Consider the following 16734-nt stretch of genomic DNA (forward strand, 5'->3'; position numbering starts at 1 on the left):
GGACGTGAACCGTTCTTTAATTAAGTGACATGCTACATAAAAACTGCCATATTCGGATTATTGATCCAACAGCTCACTTATAAAAGCTCTCTTGTATGACAGATTTGCTGTCAAATCACTTCGAGTGAAGTCAAGGAGATCTTGTCCTTCTGATATGACTCTTTTTTTTTTTTTTCATTGTGTCTTTTTCTTTTGTTGTCTCAGGTCAGATATGCCAAGGGAAACAGTCCTCTGACTGCAAGGTCTCTACAAATGGACATGCCTAAGAGGACTATCAAGCATCCATGTGCTGAACCCATGTCAGACCCATTGCCCATGTCAAGTCCTGATGTCCGTGATGCTGACCAAGTCCTCCTGTCTGAAAATCTTCAGCCATGCCCCGAGCAGGAACTATGGGATTGGGCTCCAAACCTGACAGAGTCACACGCGTCCGCTCAGCAATTCAGGAAACGGCTCACGGTGAAAAGAGGAAAAACGAAGAAGATGTTCGGATGGGGAGATTTCCAATGCAAAGTGAAGTCCACGAGCCTCAACCTACTCATCACTGGGAAGATCGTGGATCACGGCAATGGAACGTTCAGCGTTTATTTCCGATACAACACTACCGGAGGTGGAAACGTCTCCGTAGGACTGGTTCCTCCAAGCAAAGTGGTGGAATTTGATGCAGCAGCTCAAACCGTTCTGCACTCGGTAGACTCCAGGATGTTTAACTGCAAGGTGGAACATGAGAGGGTGGAGAGAGGTACCAAAAACACACGCTGTTGGTATGACCCGTCTCTCGGCTGTGACCAGGATCAGACACACAGCCATGTTTCTTGGCTCTGCTCAAAACCGTTCAAAGTCATCTGTGTCTACATATACTTCTATAGCTTAGACTACAAACTGGTGCAGAAAGTCTGTCCAGACTATAACTATCACAGCGAGTCTCCGTACTTACCTTTTGGATGATCATTTTATCGCATAATGCAAGAGAAATTAGTACATGTGTTTATTCTAGAATCATTTGGCAGGTTTATATTTTGAACTAAAATAGGAAAAGTTTATCTATTGTCAGGTTTTACATGTTTTGATTTAAAGTTGAGGTCAAAAATTCACATACACCATGCAGAATCTGCTGAAATGTTAATTATTTTATCAAAATAAGAGGGATCTTATAAAATGCATGCTATTTTTTATTTAGTACTGACCTGAATAAGATATTTCACATACAAGATATTTACATATAGACCACAAGAGAAAATAATAGTTGAAATTATAAAAATGTCCCTGTTCAAAAGTTTACACTTGATTCCTAATACTGTGTTGTTACCTTAATTATCCACAGCTGTTTTTTGTTTGTTTGTTTGTTTAGTGATAGTTGTTCATGAGTCCCTTGTTTGTCCTGAACCATTAAACTGCCTCCTGTTCTTCAGAAAAATTCTTCAGGTCCCACAAATTGTTTGGTTTTTCAGCATTTTGTGTATTTGAACCCTTTCCAACAATGACTGTATAATTTTGAGATCTATCTTTTTGCACTGAGGACAACTGAGGGACTCATATGCAACTATTACAGAAGGTTCAAATGCTCACTGATGCTTCAGAAGAAAAACTGATGCATTAGGAGCCAGGGGTGTAAACGTTTGATCGGAATGAAAATGATCAGGGCAAATTTAACTTTGTCTTCTGGGAAACGTAAGTATCTTCTCTAGCTTTTAAAGGGCAGTACTAAAAAAAAAAAAAGATATTTAGGCAAAATAAGAATGAAAGAAAATGTACATTCTGTTCAAAAGTTTTCACCCCCGGCTCTTAATGCATGGTTTTTCCTTCTGGAGCATACAGTCATTGTTGGAAAGGGTTCAAATACACAAAAATGCTGAAAAACATAAGAATTTGTGGGACCTGAAGGATTTTTCTGAAGAACAGTGGGCAGTTCCACTGTTCAGGACAAACAAGGGACTCATGAACAACTATCACTAAACAAACAAAAAATACAGCTGTGGATCATTCAGTTAACAACACAGAATTAAAAACCAAGCATATGCAAACTTTTTAACAGGGTCATTTTGATTTTTGAAACAACATACAGCACTACACAATTTTTCTACAAGTTTGATTGCAACACATAATCATTACTATTAGTGTTCATCATCTGTTTGATTACACCATTACTGATTTTAACATTAATACCATATGTACAGTCGTGGCCAAAAGTTTTGAGAATGACACAAATATTAGTTTTCACAAAGTTTGCTGCTAAACTGCTTTTAGATCTTTGTTTCAGTTGTTTCTGTGATGTACTGAAATATAATTACAAGCACTTCATACGTTTCAAAGGCTTTTATTGACAGTTACATGACATTTATGCAAAGAGACAGTATTTGCAGTGTTAGCCCTTCTTTTTCAGGACCTCTGCGATTCGACTGGGCATGCTCTCAATCAACTTCTGGGCCAAATCCTGACTGATAGCAACCCATTCTTTCATAATCACTTCTTGGAGTTTGTCAGAATTAGTGGGGTTTTGTTTGTCCACCCACCTCTTGAGGATTGACCACAAGTTTTAAGATTTGGGGAGTTTCCAGGCCATGGACCCAAAATATCAACATTTTGGTCCCCGAGCCACTTAGTTATCACTTTTGCCTTATGGCACGGTGCTCCATCGTGCTGGAAAATGCATTGTTCTTCACCAAACTGTTGTTGGATTGTTGGAAGAAGTTGCTGTTGGAGGGTGTTTTGGTACCATTCTTTATTCATGGCTGTGTTTTTGGGCAAAATTGTGAGTGTTCCCACTCCCTCGGGTTGAGAAGCAACCCCACACATGAATGGTCTCAGGATGCTTTACTGTTGGCATGACACAGGACTGATGGTGGCGCTCACCTTTTCTTCTCCGGACAAGCCTTTTTCCAGATGCCCCTAACAATCAGATAGAGGCTTCATCGGAGAATATGACTTCGCCCCAGTCCTCAGCAGTCCATTCGCCATACTTTTTGCAGAAGATCATTCTGTCCCTGATGTTTTTTTTGGAGAGAAGTGGCTTCTTTGCTGGCCTTCTTGACACCAGGCCATCTTCCAAAAGTCTTGGCCTCACTGTGCGTGCAGATGCGCTCACACCTGCCTGCTGCCATTCCTGAGCAAGCTCTGCACTGGTGGCACTCCGATCCCGCAGCTGAATCCTCTTTAGTAGATGATCCTGGCGCTTGCTGGACTTTCTTGGACGCCCTGAAGCCGCCTTAACAATGCAGTGGAAAGTTTTTTTCGGGATTAAGTTAATTTTCATGGCAAAGAAGGGCTATGCAATTCATCTGATCACTCTTCATAACATTCTGGAGTATATGCAAATTGCTATTATAAAAACTTAAGCAGCAACTTTTCCAATTTCCAATATTTATGTAATTCTCAAAACTTTTGGCCACGACTGTACATCGACTTGACGTACAGTAGTCACCACTAATAAGCTACTAAATATATTGTAGTAGCCTACATTTTGTACAGCTGCTTTGCAACGATTTGTATCGTGAAAAGCGCTATACAAATAAACTTGAATTGAATTGAATTGATTTTTTGGACTATAAGTAAACATATTTTCTGTGAAATATCTTATTTAGGTCAGTACTAAATAAAAAATAACATGCATTTTGTATGATCCCTCTTATTTTGGTAAAATAATTAGCATTTTGCAGATTCTGTAAGGTGTATGTAAATTTTGATCTCAACTGTATACTAATAATCTGTAGTAATAATCTGTAATCCTTTGATTGTGGTTGGCATGAGTGTTTACACAAATTCTATTTTGGATGACATTTTTCATGCAACTGACATCACAAAACAAATGTCAGTGAAAATGCATACAAAATCCATATTACAACTGTACCTGTTTATTAAGACAAGCATGTCTAAATGTTTATTCAAATCTGTTCATTTAAGATTGTAAGGCTTTTTTGAGGAGAAAAAGGATACATCTAAAACCAGCTCATATTATAATATTCTAATTTTATTTTATATTTTTCTTTAGAAAGTAAAGATATCCTTAATACAGGTTTGTCTCCATGCACACTTATGAACTTCATCAGAAGTTGATCTCAGTGGCAGGTGCTGTTGAATGTGTGTCATTATTTTTGACACACAGAGCAAAACTTAATGAGCTCCTGTAATTGTTTTTGCTTTGGAGAGATTGTGTGTCAACGGTTTTGTCATTTCTCTGATGATTTAATCAAACTGCTATGAAAGTGAATGTAATTTCATTAATGAATACAGTTTGCTGCCACACACCGTTGGAGGCAATTATATTGAAAATGAATGTAAAATGCATGTTTATCTTAATGTTTATCAAATCTTGTATATTTCTAAAAGTGATAATTTTAGAGAGCTTTAACGTACATGTCATTCTTGTTACAATAATGCGAAACAAATGTGTTTTTATCATATCGTACACTAGCAATCAAACGTTTTTGAACAGTAACATTTTTAATGTTTTTTTAGGAAATCTCTCACCAAGCCTGCATTTATTTGATAGAAATTACAGCAAAACTGTAAAATCTGGAAATATTTTTACTATTTAAAATAACTGTTTTCTATTTGAATATATTTTAAAATGTAATTTATTCCTGTGATTCCAATGCTCATTTTTTACCTTCATTGCTCCAGTCACATGATCCTTCAGAAATCATTCTAATATTCAGATTTGCTGCTCAAAAAACATTTAGTATTATTATGTTGAAAACAGCGGAGTAGAATTTTTTTCCGGTTTCTTTGATGAATAAAAAGCTCAGAAGAACAGCATTTACCTGAAATAGAAATCTTTTTGTTAGATTATAAATGTCTTTGTCATCAAAAGCATCCTAAATACATTTCTTTTTCAAAATAAATAATCAAATAGAAAGCAGTTATTTTTTACAAAATTTTACAATATTACTCTTTTTGCTGTATTTTAGATCAAATAAATGCAGGCTTGGTGAGCAGAAGAGAATTCTTATGGTTCAAAACTTTTGACTGGTAGTGTATGTGTACAGTACATGTAGGTATTTTCTGCACTGCCTTTATTTTTACATTAAGACATTTTAAAATAGACTTCAGTTTCTTAGTGCAAAGTTTAATTTGTGTCTTTTTTCCTTTATGTCCCCTTTTCCACTCGAGCATCTCTAAACTGACTCGCAAACGACTGTGATTGGTCTATTCTAATAAGCGTTGAGAAAAGTAACAGGCACCACATGATGACCTATGCGCGCACCTTCTGCCATATCATTGAGAATAATTTAAAACGCTAAATACTGACACAAAGAAACCTTAATAGTCCTTTGAAAACTACGAAAACCTAAAATATCGCCATAATATTATACAATCTGTCAAAAAAAGGCCACAACCGCGCATTTAGAGTGCCTATATCAAGCTCTACCCACTCATTTCTCCTTTATGTTCGCAGTAGCGCGCATGACGTCATCACTCCTTCTGCAAGGACGCGCACTCAAGAACACGCAGTGATGCACATATAGCGTTTTATTTTTGTATTACAGCATGTCTTAAATAGCTGCAGCCGGTATCCGAGCTCCTAAGGTGAGTCTCACAATAATTCAATTCATTATTATTGTTATAAATAGATCGTTTCCTGTATTTACTGTAGCGGTTGTATAATGATAGAATATAGTGTTTGTTTTGGTGCGGCAGAGAATAAAATCCGGATGTGAGAATCACATACAGGTTGAATATTGTGAGCGATTTGTGTACTGTAGTTTGGATATTACTAATTAGTGTTATTAATAACGGTAATACCTTCATATAGACGAAAATGGACGTGAAGGATAAAAGAAAGAGGCCTGTATGTTCAGTGTATTATTTCTTATTTACAAAATATTGCAATGATAAACACTACACTGGTTTCGTTATTGAATGTTTTTTTCAATAACACAATAACTAATTATCTTTTATGAATTAGAACAATGTGTTAATCGTGATTTTATTGACAGTTATAATTAAATAATGACATTTTTATTTCAGATAATTGATAATCATGGAGAAAGGGAATCAGTGAGTATGCAGAAACCATCTATTTGCATTATTATAAAATTAATTATAAAGTATCGGACTTAAAACAAATGAGATGCTTTCATAATTGGTTTGTTGTGTTTTCGCAGAGGTATTTCTCATTTTGATCAGTTTCTCCAAAGTCAAGAATCATCTGTGGTTAACAAGTTCCAGCAGAAATACTGGAAAACCAAGCAAACGCTGATTAAAGTCACAGGAAAGAAAGAGGATGAACATGTCGTTGCTTCCGATGCTGATCTGGACGCTAAACTGGAGGTGAGGAACGGACGCAATCCAAACTTTCCTCTGGATCTGAATGAATCAAGTTATCATTTTTCATGCTTTCGTTCAGGTGTTTCATTCGGTGCAGAGAACGTGCATGGAGCTCCTTAAGGTGATCGAACAATATCAAAGGAGAATCAGCTGTAAGTAAACTGCAAATTCACACATTTATTAATATTCATTGATTGCTTGTGAAAAAGAAGTATACTTGAATATATTTATTGTGCACTTGTAAAAGGTCACTTAAGGATATAGGTTACCCAAAAATGAAAATACTGTTATGGATTACTCACCCTCATGTTAAGACTGTTCATCTTTGGAATACAAATTATATTTATGTTTAAATCCAAGAGCTGTCTGACCTTGCATAAACAGCAATGCAACTGACACGTTTAAGATCCTGAAAGGTAGTAAGGACATCATTAAAATAATTACAATTCTTCTCTTCTGTTTTATTCTCCAGTTCCATTCATGAGAGTACCACAACTAAAAAAAATAATTACTTAATTTTTAGAGTGCACTTTTTAGTTTTACACTTTAAAATCTTTGTTTTAATAATGCTAAAATTAATTAATTAATTTAATTATGCTAAAAATTCATCTTTGATATCACAGGAATAAATTACATCTTAAAATATATTCAAATAGAAAAATTTTAAATAGAAAAAATATTCCAAAATTGTACTGTTTTTGCTGTACTTATCAGTACATTCTGCAGTACTCTTTAACCATATTGCAAAGACAGAAGTAATTATTAAATTATATATAAAGATCTACTTATGCCCTGCTTAAATGGGTCAAAAAACACTGTTACATTCAACGAATTGCATATAACTTTTAGTTTATAATACTTTTCAGTACATTACTTAACATGCAATTAAGGGTCTTAAAATTAAAAAATATTCTTCTAAAGTATATTATTTTCAAAATAATTACTCCTTTTTGTTTTTCTTTTTTTTTTTTAAATGCTAAAGTCTACTTCTTTTTCACAAAGCAGTGGATGACTTTTTGCTGTACACTTTAAAAAATAAACATTATTTTTTAAGCATTGATGGTTCTATAAAGGAACTTTAACATCCATCGTGATGGAACCTTTCAAATGCTCAACAGGTTCTTCATAGTGGAAAAACCCAAAATGGTTCTTCTATGGCATCGCTACAAAAAACAAATTTAGAATCTTAATTTTTAAGAGTGTACACTTCCAATGTTTAAAACTTAATGGAGAAGTTCACTTTCAGAACAAAAATTTACAGATAATATACGCACCACTTTGTCATCCAAGATGTTCATGTCTTTCTTTCTTCAGTCGTAAAGATTGTTTTTTGAGGAAAACATTTCAGGATTTCCCTCCTTATAATGGACTTCTATGGTGCCCCCGTGTTTGAACTTCCAAAATGCAGGTTAAATGCAGCTTCAAAGGGCTCTAAATGATCCCAGCCGAGGAAGAAGGGTCTTATCTAGCGAAACGATCGGTTATTTTCTAAAAACATTTACGATTGATATACTTTGAGTACACACAGAGCTACACAAGACGAGCATTTGAGGTTAAAAAGTATATAAATTGTAATTTTTTTTTTTTTTTTTTTTTTTTAGAAAATAACCAATCGTTTTGCTAGATAAGACCCTTTTTTCCTCGGCTGTGATCGTTTAAAGCCATTTGAAGCTGCATTTTGGAAGTTTAAACTCGGGGGCACCATAGAAGTCCATTATATGGAGAGATATCCTGAAATGTTTTCCTCAAAACACATCATTTCCTAAGACTGAAGAAAGAAAGACATGAACATTATCTGTAAATTTTTGTTCTGGAAGTGAACGACTCCTTTAAAGGCAGATATCAGACTTGTACAATTATTCAAACAAAACATATGTATGTGGCTAAATTCGGATGCTCTTTTCAGTTTTGTCCCAGGAAGAGAATGAGCTTGGTCGGTTCCTGCGTTCACAGGGCTCTCAGGACAAAAGTCGTGCTGGAAAGATCATGCAAGCTACTGGGAAAGCCCTCTGCTTCTCTTCACAGCAAAGGTCTTTTCATTTATTATAAAACAAGCTTCTAATCAAATGTGGTTTTGGAATTCTTCTTCGTTTGAGTAACTCATTTTTCACTGCAGATTGGCGCTGCGAGGTCCGCTGGGCCGTTTGTACCAGGAGGTGGAGACGTTTCGTTACCGAGCCATTTCGGACACGTGGCTGACGGTGAACAGGATGGAACAGTCAAGGACCGAATACAGAGGAGCACTGCTCTGGATGAAGGACGTTTCTCAGGAGCTGGACCCGGACACACACAAGCAGATGGAGAAGTTTCGCAAGGTCAGTCTCTCACCCTGAAAACAACAATGTGAGTGCAGTGAAACAGTTTCACCAGCAGAAGGAGTAATGCATCTTTTAATTGTTGTCGTCTATAGTGGGATGAGAATGTTTTCTAGGTTCAAGTTCTGAAAAGTCACTGCAAATCGTTACCTCTTGTTTTTTCAGCTGGTTGTTTCTAATAAGCAGTTTCCCTCAGGTTCAAACTCAGGTGCGTCATACCAAGACAAGTTTTGACAAACTGAAGAATGATGTGTGTCAGAAGGTTGATCTGCTCGGAGCCAGTCGCTGTAATCTGCTCTCACACATCTTGACAATTTATCAGGTGTTGCATTTTATTTGGTGCTTATTTTTATTATTCTATAATTATTATTGTTGTACACTGCTGTTCACAAGTTTGGGATCAGTAAGACTTGTAATGAAGTCTTTTTTTTTTTTTATTAAAAATACAGAAAAAAACTGTAATATGTGAAATGTTATTGCAATGGTTTCTATTTTAATATACTTTAAAATAGAATTAAGTCCTGTAATGCAAAGCTGAATTTTCATCAGTCTTCAGTGTCACATGATTTGTGACCCTGGACCACAAAACCAGTCATAAGGTTAAATTTGTCAAAACTGAGATTTATACATCACATGAAACTCAATAAATCAGCTTTCTATTGATGTATGGTTTGTTAGGATAGGACAATATTTGGCTGAGATACATCTATTTGAAATCAGAAATCTGAGGATGCAAAAAAATCAAAAAGACTGAGAAAATCACCTTTAAAGTTGTCCAAATTAGGTTCTTAACAATGCATATTACAAATCAAAAATTACATTTTGATATGTTTACAGTAGGAATTTTACAAAAAATCTTCATGGAACATGATGTTTACTTAATTTCTTAATGATTTTTGGCATAAAAGAAAAATCAAAAATTTTGACCCATGCAATGTATTTTTGGCTATTGCTACAAGTATACCCCAGCGACTTAAGACTGGTTTTGTGGTCCAGGGTCACATTTTTCAGAGATCATTCTAATAGGGAGATTTATTTTTAGAATTATCTAAGTTGGCATCAGTTGTGCTGCCAATTATTTCTAAATATTCTTAGATGAATAAAAAGTAAAAAAAAAAAACTGCATTTATTTAAATATAAATCTTTTCTAACAATATAAATCTTTCCTATCACTTTTTATCATTTGAACACATTCTTGCTCAATAAAAGTATTAATTTCTTTCAAAAAAGAAAGAATACACATTTTTGAAAACTTTTGACACTACTGTATATTGTTACGAAAGATTTCTATTTTAAAGAAATGCTGTTGTTTTCAACTCTTTATTCATCAGAATCCTGAATAAAAGCATCACAGGTCCCAAAAAAATAATAAACTGATAATAAATTTGCTGAAAATTCAGCTGTGCATGACAGCTAATAAATTAGATTTTACTGTTTATGTTCACAGGTTCCAAAAAAATATTAAACGGCACAACTGTTTCCAGCACTGATAATAAATTTGCATATTCATGTGACACTGAAGACAGGAGTAATGATGCTAAAAATTCAGCTTGGCAGATTTTAATGTATATTGAAATAGAAAAATGTTATTTTACATCGTAATAATATTTCACAATATTACTTTTTCTGTATTTTTGATCAAATAAATGCAGCCTTGATGAGCATAAGAAACTTTAAAAAACAAACAAAAAAAAACAAATCTTACTGATCCCAAAGTTTTGAATGGCGGTGTATTTAATTTAATGTACATTATGTATTATTTAATTAAATTACATTTTTATTTTTTATTTTTGAATTTGATGTCAAACTGTAATCATTAGATATTGAGCCATTATTATTTTATCTAAATACATTCTTCATAAAGGCAGTTATATCTCACAATTTAGCAGAATAAAGTCTTCCATAAAGACGTGTCATGAGGATAAATATCTGTATGTTCTTCTATTTCAGACCACATTGCTTCATTTCTGGGAGAAAACGTCTCACACTATGGCTGCTATTCATGAGAGCTTCAAAGGCTGCCAGACTCATGAGGCTTCAGCTCTGGGGGTGAGAGCTTTAAAAAAAGAAATGAAAGTTGTCTCATTATTATTCATATGGATGTGTGTATTTACTTTTATTGCTTTCATTTTGTCTTAAAACTATAAAATACATTCGTTTAATTTTCAGTGAGATTTGGATTTGTTTCAGATGATTTTAGTTTAAAAGAACCATTTTCTTACTATTTATTTATTTTGGGTAGCAAATTTAGGAAAATGCACTACTTTCAAAATGTTTGGGGGCCAGTAAGATTTATTTTTAATGAATTAATTAGTACTTTTATTCAGCAAGGATACATTAAATAATAAAAAAAACTTTTAAAATGTATAATGTATAATAGAAATATATATTTATTTTAAATTAATAGTCTTTTGAACTATCATACTTTTCAACAAAAATATTGAGTAGCACAAATGTTTTCATCATTGATAATTAGAAATGTTTCTTAAGCAGTAAATCAGCATATTAGAATGATTTCTGAAGGATCATGTGACACTGAAGATTGGAGTAACGATACTGAAAATTCAGTTTTGCATTACAGAAATAAATTATATTTTAATATATATTTAAATAGTCAACAGTCATTTTAAATTGTAATAATATTTTCACAATTTTTACTGTACTTTTGATCAAATAAATGCTGAATAAGAGACTCTCAGCAACCCCAAACTTTTAAATAGCAGTGTCTTGGTTCTCAACTATGATGCCTTCTTGATATTGCTGCTTGAATATTCTTCCCAAGATTTGTGATTTCATAATTGAGACAAACAAGAAGCGATATTATAATGCATGTCCAACAAATCTGTTCATCTGTTGTTTCTGATACTCCAGGGTTCAGATCAAGCTCCAAAGAAGAAGGTAAAGAAGAAAACCAAGGCAAAAGCAGAAGACGAGGAGACAAGTCAGAATACAGATGAAACGTAGGAGCTGCTCTGTCCTCATTTATTGTGGTTTGATGTGATAGAAACCTCTAATAGCTCATATCTTTTCTTCCAGGCTTATTTCAATTGAAGAAGAAACTCTAAACAGTAACCTCATGCAAACAGGTAAAGCTTTCATATAAAGTCTGAATGAGTTTTATTCACAGATGAAAGAGAAGTTCATCCTTAAACCAGTGACTTCACATTGTATGTACAGGAAGTGATGACACTTTTTCCGGCGGTCAGGAGAAGGATGGCTTGAGTTTGTTGAATGAGATTCTAGGCAGCAGTTCTCTAGAGGATGGGAGTTTCTCACAGGAATGGCGTGAGGTGTTTGGGGAAGATGATTGGGCCGGCAGTAGCAGAGCAGAGACCCAGACGTCCGAGGAGGAGTCCGCTTTCTTTCTGCCTTCCCAACTACTTGACCAGAACATGAACGACCTGCAGTCCGCAGTCTCAGGTCAGCAGAAACACCTGACTTTTGGCAGAAAGTCTGCTTCACTCTGCAGCTTATTGTGGATGAGAAATTAATTTGATTTCGCTCCTGTCTATCTGAAATAGATCATACAACAATAATAGGTTATTAAGGCACAAATATATACACATGTTCAAAAGTTGGGTTGATGACATTTTTTTTTTTTACATTTTTGAAAGTGTATTATGCTCACCAAGGCTGCATTTATTTGATCAAGAATAGAGTAAAATAGAGAAATATTATTACAATTTAAAACAAGTGTTTTATATTTGATATATTTTAAGGCGAGACACTGAATAGGTGAATAGGGTTAAAAAAAACTAATAGTTATCACGGTAACACTTTACAATAAGGTTCATTAGTTAAACATTAGTTAATGTATTAACTAACATGAACTAACCATGAGCAATACATTAGTTACTGTATTTACTAATCTTCATTAACGTTAGTTAACGGAAATACAGTTGTTCATTGTTTGTTCATGTTAGTTCACACTGCATTAACTAATGTTAACAAGATTTTAATAATGTATTAGTAAATGTTGAAATTAACATTAACAAAAATTAATAAATGCTGTATAAGTGCAGTTCATTATTAGTTCATGTTAACTAATGTGGTTAACTAATGTTAACTAATGAACCTTATTGTAAAGTGTTACCGTTATCACCTTACTTACCCAGTTGATTGATTAGACTGATAATTGCAAACATTTGTTTTATTACAAGTTTTCTGAAATACGTTTTAATATGTAAATGAGGCATTATTTAATGAAATATGCACTAATTTGCATACATTTCTAGTACAAAAATCTAAACACTGGATGAAGTCAGTTTCAAAATTCTTGTTTAATTTTTTTGACATATTAAATTCAAATGATTTTACAGAAGGAATTTCGGGTATCTCATTTTGTCACTCCATAATTCAGAAAACACAGGAAGAAAACATTTTTTTTTTACAGTTTTTGGGGAATAAAATGTTGTATAAAATCAAGCAAATCATATATGTGACCCTGGACCACAAAACCAGTCTTAAGTCGCTGGGGTATATTTGTAGCAATAGCCAAAAATAATTATTTCGTCAAAATTCTAGATTTTTCTTTTATGTCAAAAATCATTAGGAAATTAAGTAAAGATCATGAAGATTTTTTGTAAAATTCCTACTGTAAACCTATCAAAATGTAATTTTTGATTAGTAATATGCATTGCTAAGAACTTAATTTGGACAACTTTAAAGGTGTTTTTCTCAGTATTTTGATTTTTTGCACCCTTAGATTTCAGATTTTCAAATAGATGTATCTCGGCCAAATATGGTCCTATCCTAACAAACCATACATCAATAGAAAGCTTATTTATTGAGCTTCCATATGATGTATATATCTCAGTTTTGTAAAATTTAACCTTAAGACTGGTTTTGTGGTCCAGGGTCACATATGAACAAATCCCTCCGTAAAAACCTTCAGGATATAGACAGGAATAAAAAAGTCAAGTTTGCTGTGTGTAAGTGCTACTGAAGAGGAGATTTATGGCTCAGTGTAGGTGAAAAAACTCATTTTGAGAAAACGGCCTTTAAAAATATGGATTGTAGTTAAAATCTGTTGACACAAACAGATAAAGTGCTATAAAAGAAACACCTAATAGTGTCTTTTGGATGTTTTCTTTCCACTAGTCTGAAAAACACTTTATGAAAAACTAAAAAGCCCAAAATCTCAAAACTTGACAGGTGCATGAAAAGTGTTACATGATCCCTCAGAAATCATTCTGATATGCTGATTTGCTGCTCAAGAATTTTTTTTAATAGAAAGTAGAAAATAACCACATTTATTTGAAATCTTTTGTGACATTATATGTGACATTTCTTTTGTCACTTTCGGTCAATTTATTTTGGAAGACTGTTTCCGCCACAGAATAAACAAACTAAAAACAAATTATATATATTTTTCTGACAATTTAAAAATATAGTTAGATGTTAACTCAGAATTAGAGATATAAACTTGGGGGGCGGGGGGGGGAATCTGAGCTCTGATTTGTTTCTCGCAATTCAAAGTTGGAATTGCAAGATGTATTGCAAGAATAAGTTGTGAGATAAAAGAATAAATTGTGAGATAAAAATTCTAAATTAACCGTTTTTATTTTTTATTCTGTGGTGGAAATTGGCTCAATAATTTAATGTGTCTTTGCTAAATAAAAAAAGTATTTTCTTTAAAAAAAAAAAAAAAGTCTTGAATATTGTCTGTATTACAGGTTGGACAACAGCCATTCCACAGAATATTCCTGAAAACTCATCTGTAGCGAGTCAAGTCTCTTCCAAACCTGCAGTGAAAGGTAAATATGATCAGAGCCATTTATAATATGTTTGTCATAACCAGTATTGAGAGTGTAAACATGCATTGATCGATTGTGATGCATTATTCGGAAAAAAAGCTGCATTTACAGTATTACAGAATTAAAATAAATAATAAAATAAAAGTTTGGGATAAGTAAGTGTTTGTAATGTTTTTTAAATAAGTATTTTCTGCTCATCAAGGCTGCGTTTATTTGATTAAAAATACCGAAAAAACTGTAATATTTTAAAATGCTATTGCAATTCAAAATTGTGGTTTTCTATTTCAATATACTTCAAAATGTAATTTATTCCTGTGATGCAAAGCTGAATTTTCAGCATCATTACTTCAGTCTTCAGTGTCACATGATCCTTCAGAAATCAATCTAATATGCTGATTTATTATCAGTGTTGGAAACAGTTGTGCTGCTTATTTCTTTTTTGGAAACTAACACTTTTTTATGGTTTCTTTGATGAATCATGCATTAAAAAGAACAGCATTTATTTAAAACAGAAATCTTTTGTAACAATATACACTACTGTTCAAAGTTTGGGGGCTTTCTTTAAAAGAAATTAATATTTTTATTCACCAAGGATGTGTTAAATTGATAAGTTTGAAGTTTTTACTATTTCAACATTAATAATAAATCAGCATATTAGAATGATTTCTGAAGGATCATGTGACACTGAAGACTGGAGTAATGATGCTGAAAATTCAACTTTGCATCACAGGAATAAATTCTACTTGGAAGTATATTAAGATAGAAAACCAAGATTTTGAGTTGCAATAATGTTTTATAATATTACTTATAGTTATACTTATTTAAAAAACATTAGAAACACATACTATATATATATATATATTTTTTTTTTTTAAGGAAATGTATTATAATGTATTCTATATATAAAGGAAATGTATATTAAAAAGGAAAACTGTTATTTAAAATTGCAATAATATTTCATAATATTACTTTTTTCCTGTATTTTTGATATTGATTAGCATAGGAAACATCTTAAAAAAAAAAAAAAATCTTACTGATCCTAACTTTTGAACAGCAGTTCCCTACATATATATGTATATATATAATATATATATAGAGAGAGAGAGAAATTGATTAATAAAAAAGAGACCAAATATCAGATTTTATTTCAGAGCAAATATGTATACCCCTAACTTTAGGTTGTATTTTTGTATATATATATATATAAAAAAAAAATAAAAAAAAAAGATAATTCTAATACTTTCCCCCCATTATAGATGCCTCAAAAGATCTCTCTGCTTGGTTCAGTCTGTTTGCCGATCTGGATCCGCTGTCAAACCCAGATGCGATCGGCCGAACCGATGAAGAACATGAGCTCCTGAACGCTTAAATCTGCCCTGTTACAGATGCACTTTATCGCTCTTGTCGCACAATCGGCAGTTGGCCTGTACCGGACAGATATCAACACTGATTTCTTTATGCCAAAGCAGGTAACCTTAATGATTTAAAGAAGAAATATCTGCCGCCAAAGGAAGCTAATAATAATCACTCTAGCCTTGATTCCTTTTCAGTTTGCTAGTATTTTCAAGGCAGTTTGATTTGCCATAACATTGTGGATTTTCTTGTATTGCATAAATGTATATACTGACTGACAAAGCATTATCAGCAACGGTAAGTCATTTGGGTTTGTATATTGAGATATTGCATGATTTTTGTTATTGTTATTTATTTTAGATGTTGCCTTGATCAGTTATAAAAAAAAAAATAGAAAGTATTTTTGCAATTAGTTAAAGGAGGAATTCCATCTTTAGTGCTGTCAACTAAAACTAATGCTGCATTTCAAAAGCCTTAAATATAAGACAGTCCTTCAATTTATTTATTTGAATAAAAACCATATATTATTTTATGGCTGATGTGAAATGCAAGATTGTACAATGTTATTTATTATGTACCACTTTTAACAGTCGTCGCTCTAAAGGTAATTTTTTTTTTTTTTCTAAAAAAAATTGGTCAAAACCAGGTTCTATGAAGTAAGCGTTTATGTGTATGTTGGATAATTGTATTTTTAGTGCTGAATATGTATCTGTGTGCCTGAAAACTGATTCCCATGTACTACAAATATCCTTGAACATTTAAAAAAAATGATTATCTGGTTATTATCGTCCACCATACATATTAACTGTGCAATAAAATGTGATTTCACATAACACCTAATACGCAGTGAGACCAAAAGGCCTTACTGAAGTCAGTTCATATCAGTGACTACTAGACAAACTAAAATATGCATTGTAATAAATCAGATCCAACAAACCAAATAATGCCATATCAGTTTCAATATTTTGTGTTGTACATTTCTTCCATTTATAACATGGCTGTAACCCTGAATGGCATGAAATTAATAAAAAAAAGCTTAATTT

At 33.0% G+C, this 16734-nt stretch overlaps 2 protein-coding genes across 2 annotated transcripts; both read left to right on the forward strand.

Moving 5' to 3' along the window:
- The first annotated feature begins 252 nt into the window (after window positions 1-252).
- On the forward strand, window positions 253-948 carry LOC141343340 (neurexophilin-1). The gene has a single exon (XM_073847937.1). It carries the CDS (start codon window positions 253-255, stop codon window positions 946-948), a length of 696 nt encoding a protein of 231 aa, XP_073704038.1.
- A 4466-nt stretch (window positions 949-5414) lies between these two features.
- ica1 (islet cell autoantigen 1) lies at window positions 5415-16730 on the forward strand. Its single transcript, XM_073847503.1, has 13 exons — window positions 5415-5526; window positions 5968-5997; window positions 6105-6270; window positions 6347-6419; window positions 8174-8297; window positions 8384-8582; window positions 8779-8904; window positions 10533-10631; window positions 11454-11542; window positions 11619-11668; window positions 11760-12002; window positions 14258-14338; window positions 15595-16730. The coding sequence occupies exons 2-13, from the start codon at window positions 5981-5983 to the stop codon at window positions 15705-15707; spliced, it is 1380 nt and encodes a 459-aa protein (XP_073703604.1). The 5' UTR covers window positions 5415-5526; window positions 5968-5980; the 3' UTR covers window positions 15708-16730.
- The last annotated feature ends 4 nt before the right edge of the window (window positions 16731-16734 follow it).

The sequence above is a fragment of the Garra rufa genome, chromosome 9 (assembly GCF_049309525.1).
Source record: "Garra rufa chromosome 9, GarRuf1.0, whole genome shotgun sequence".
NCBI classification, from domain to species: domain Eukaryota; kingdom Metazoa; phylum Chordata; class Actinopteri; order Cypriniformes; family Cyprinidae; genus Garra; species Garra rufa.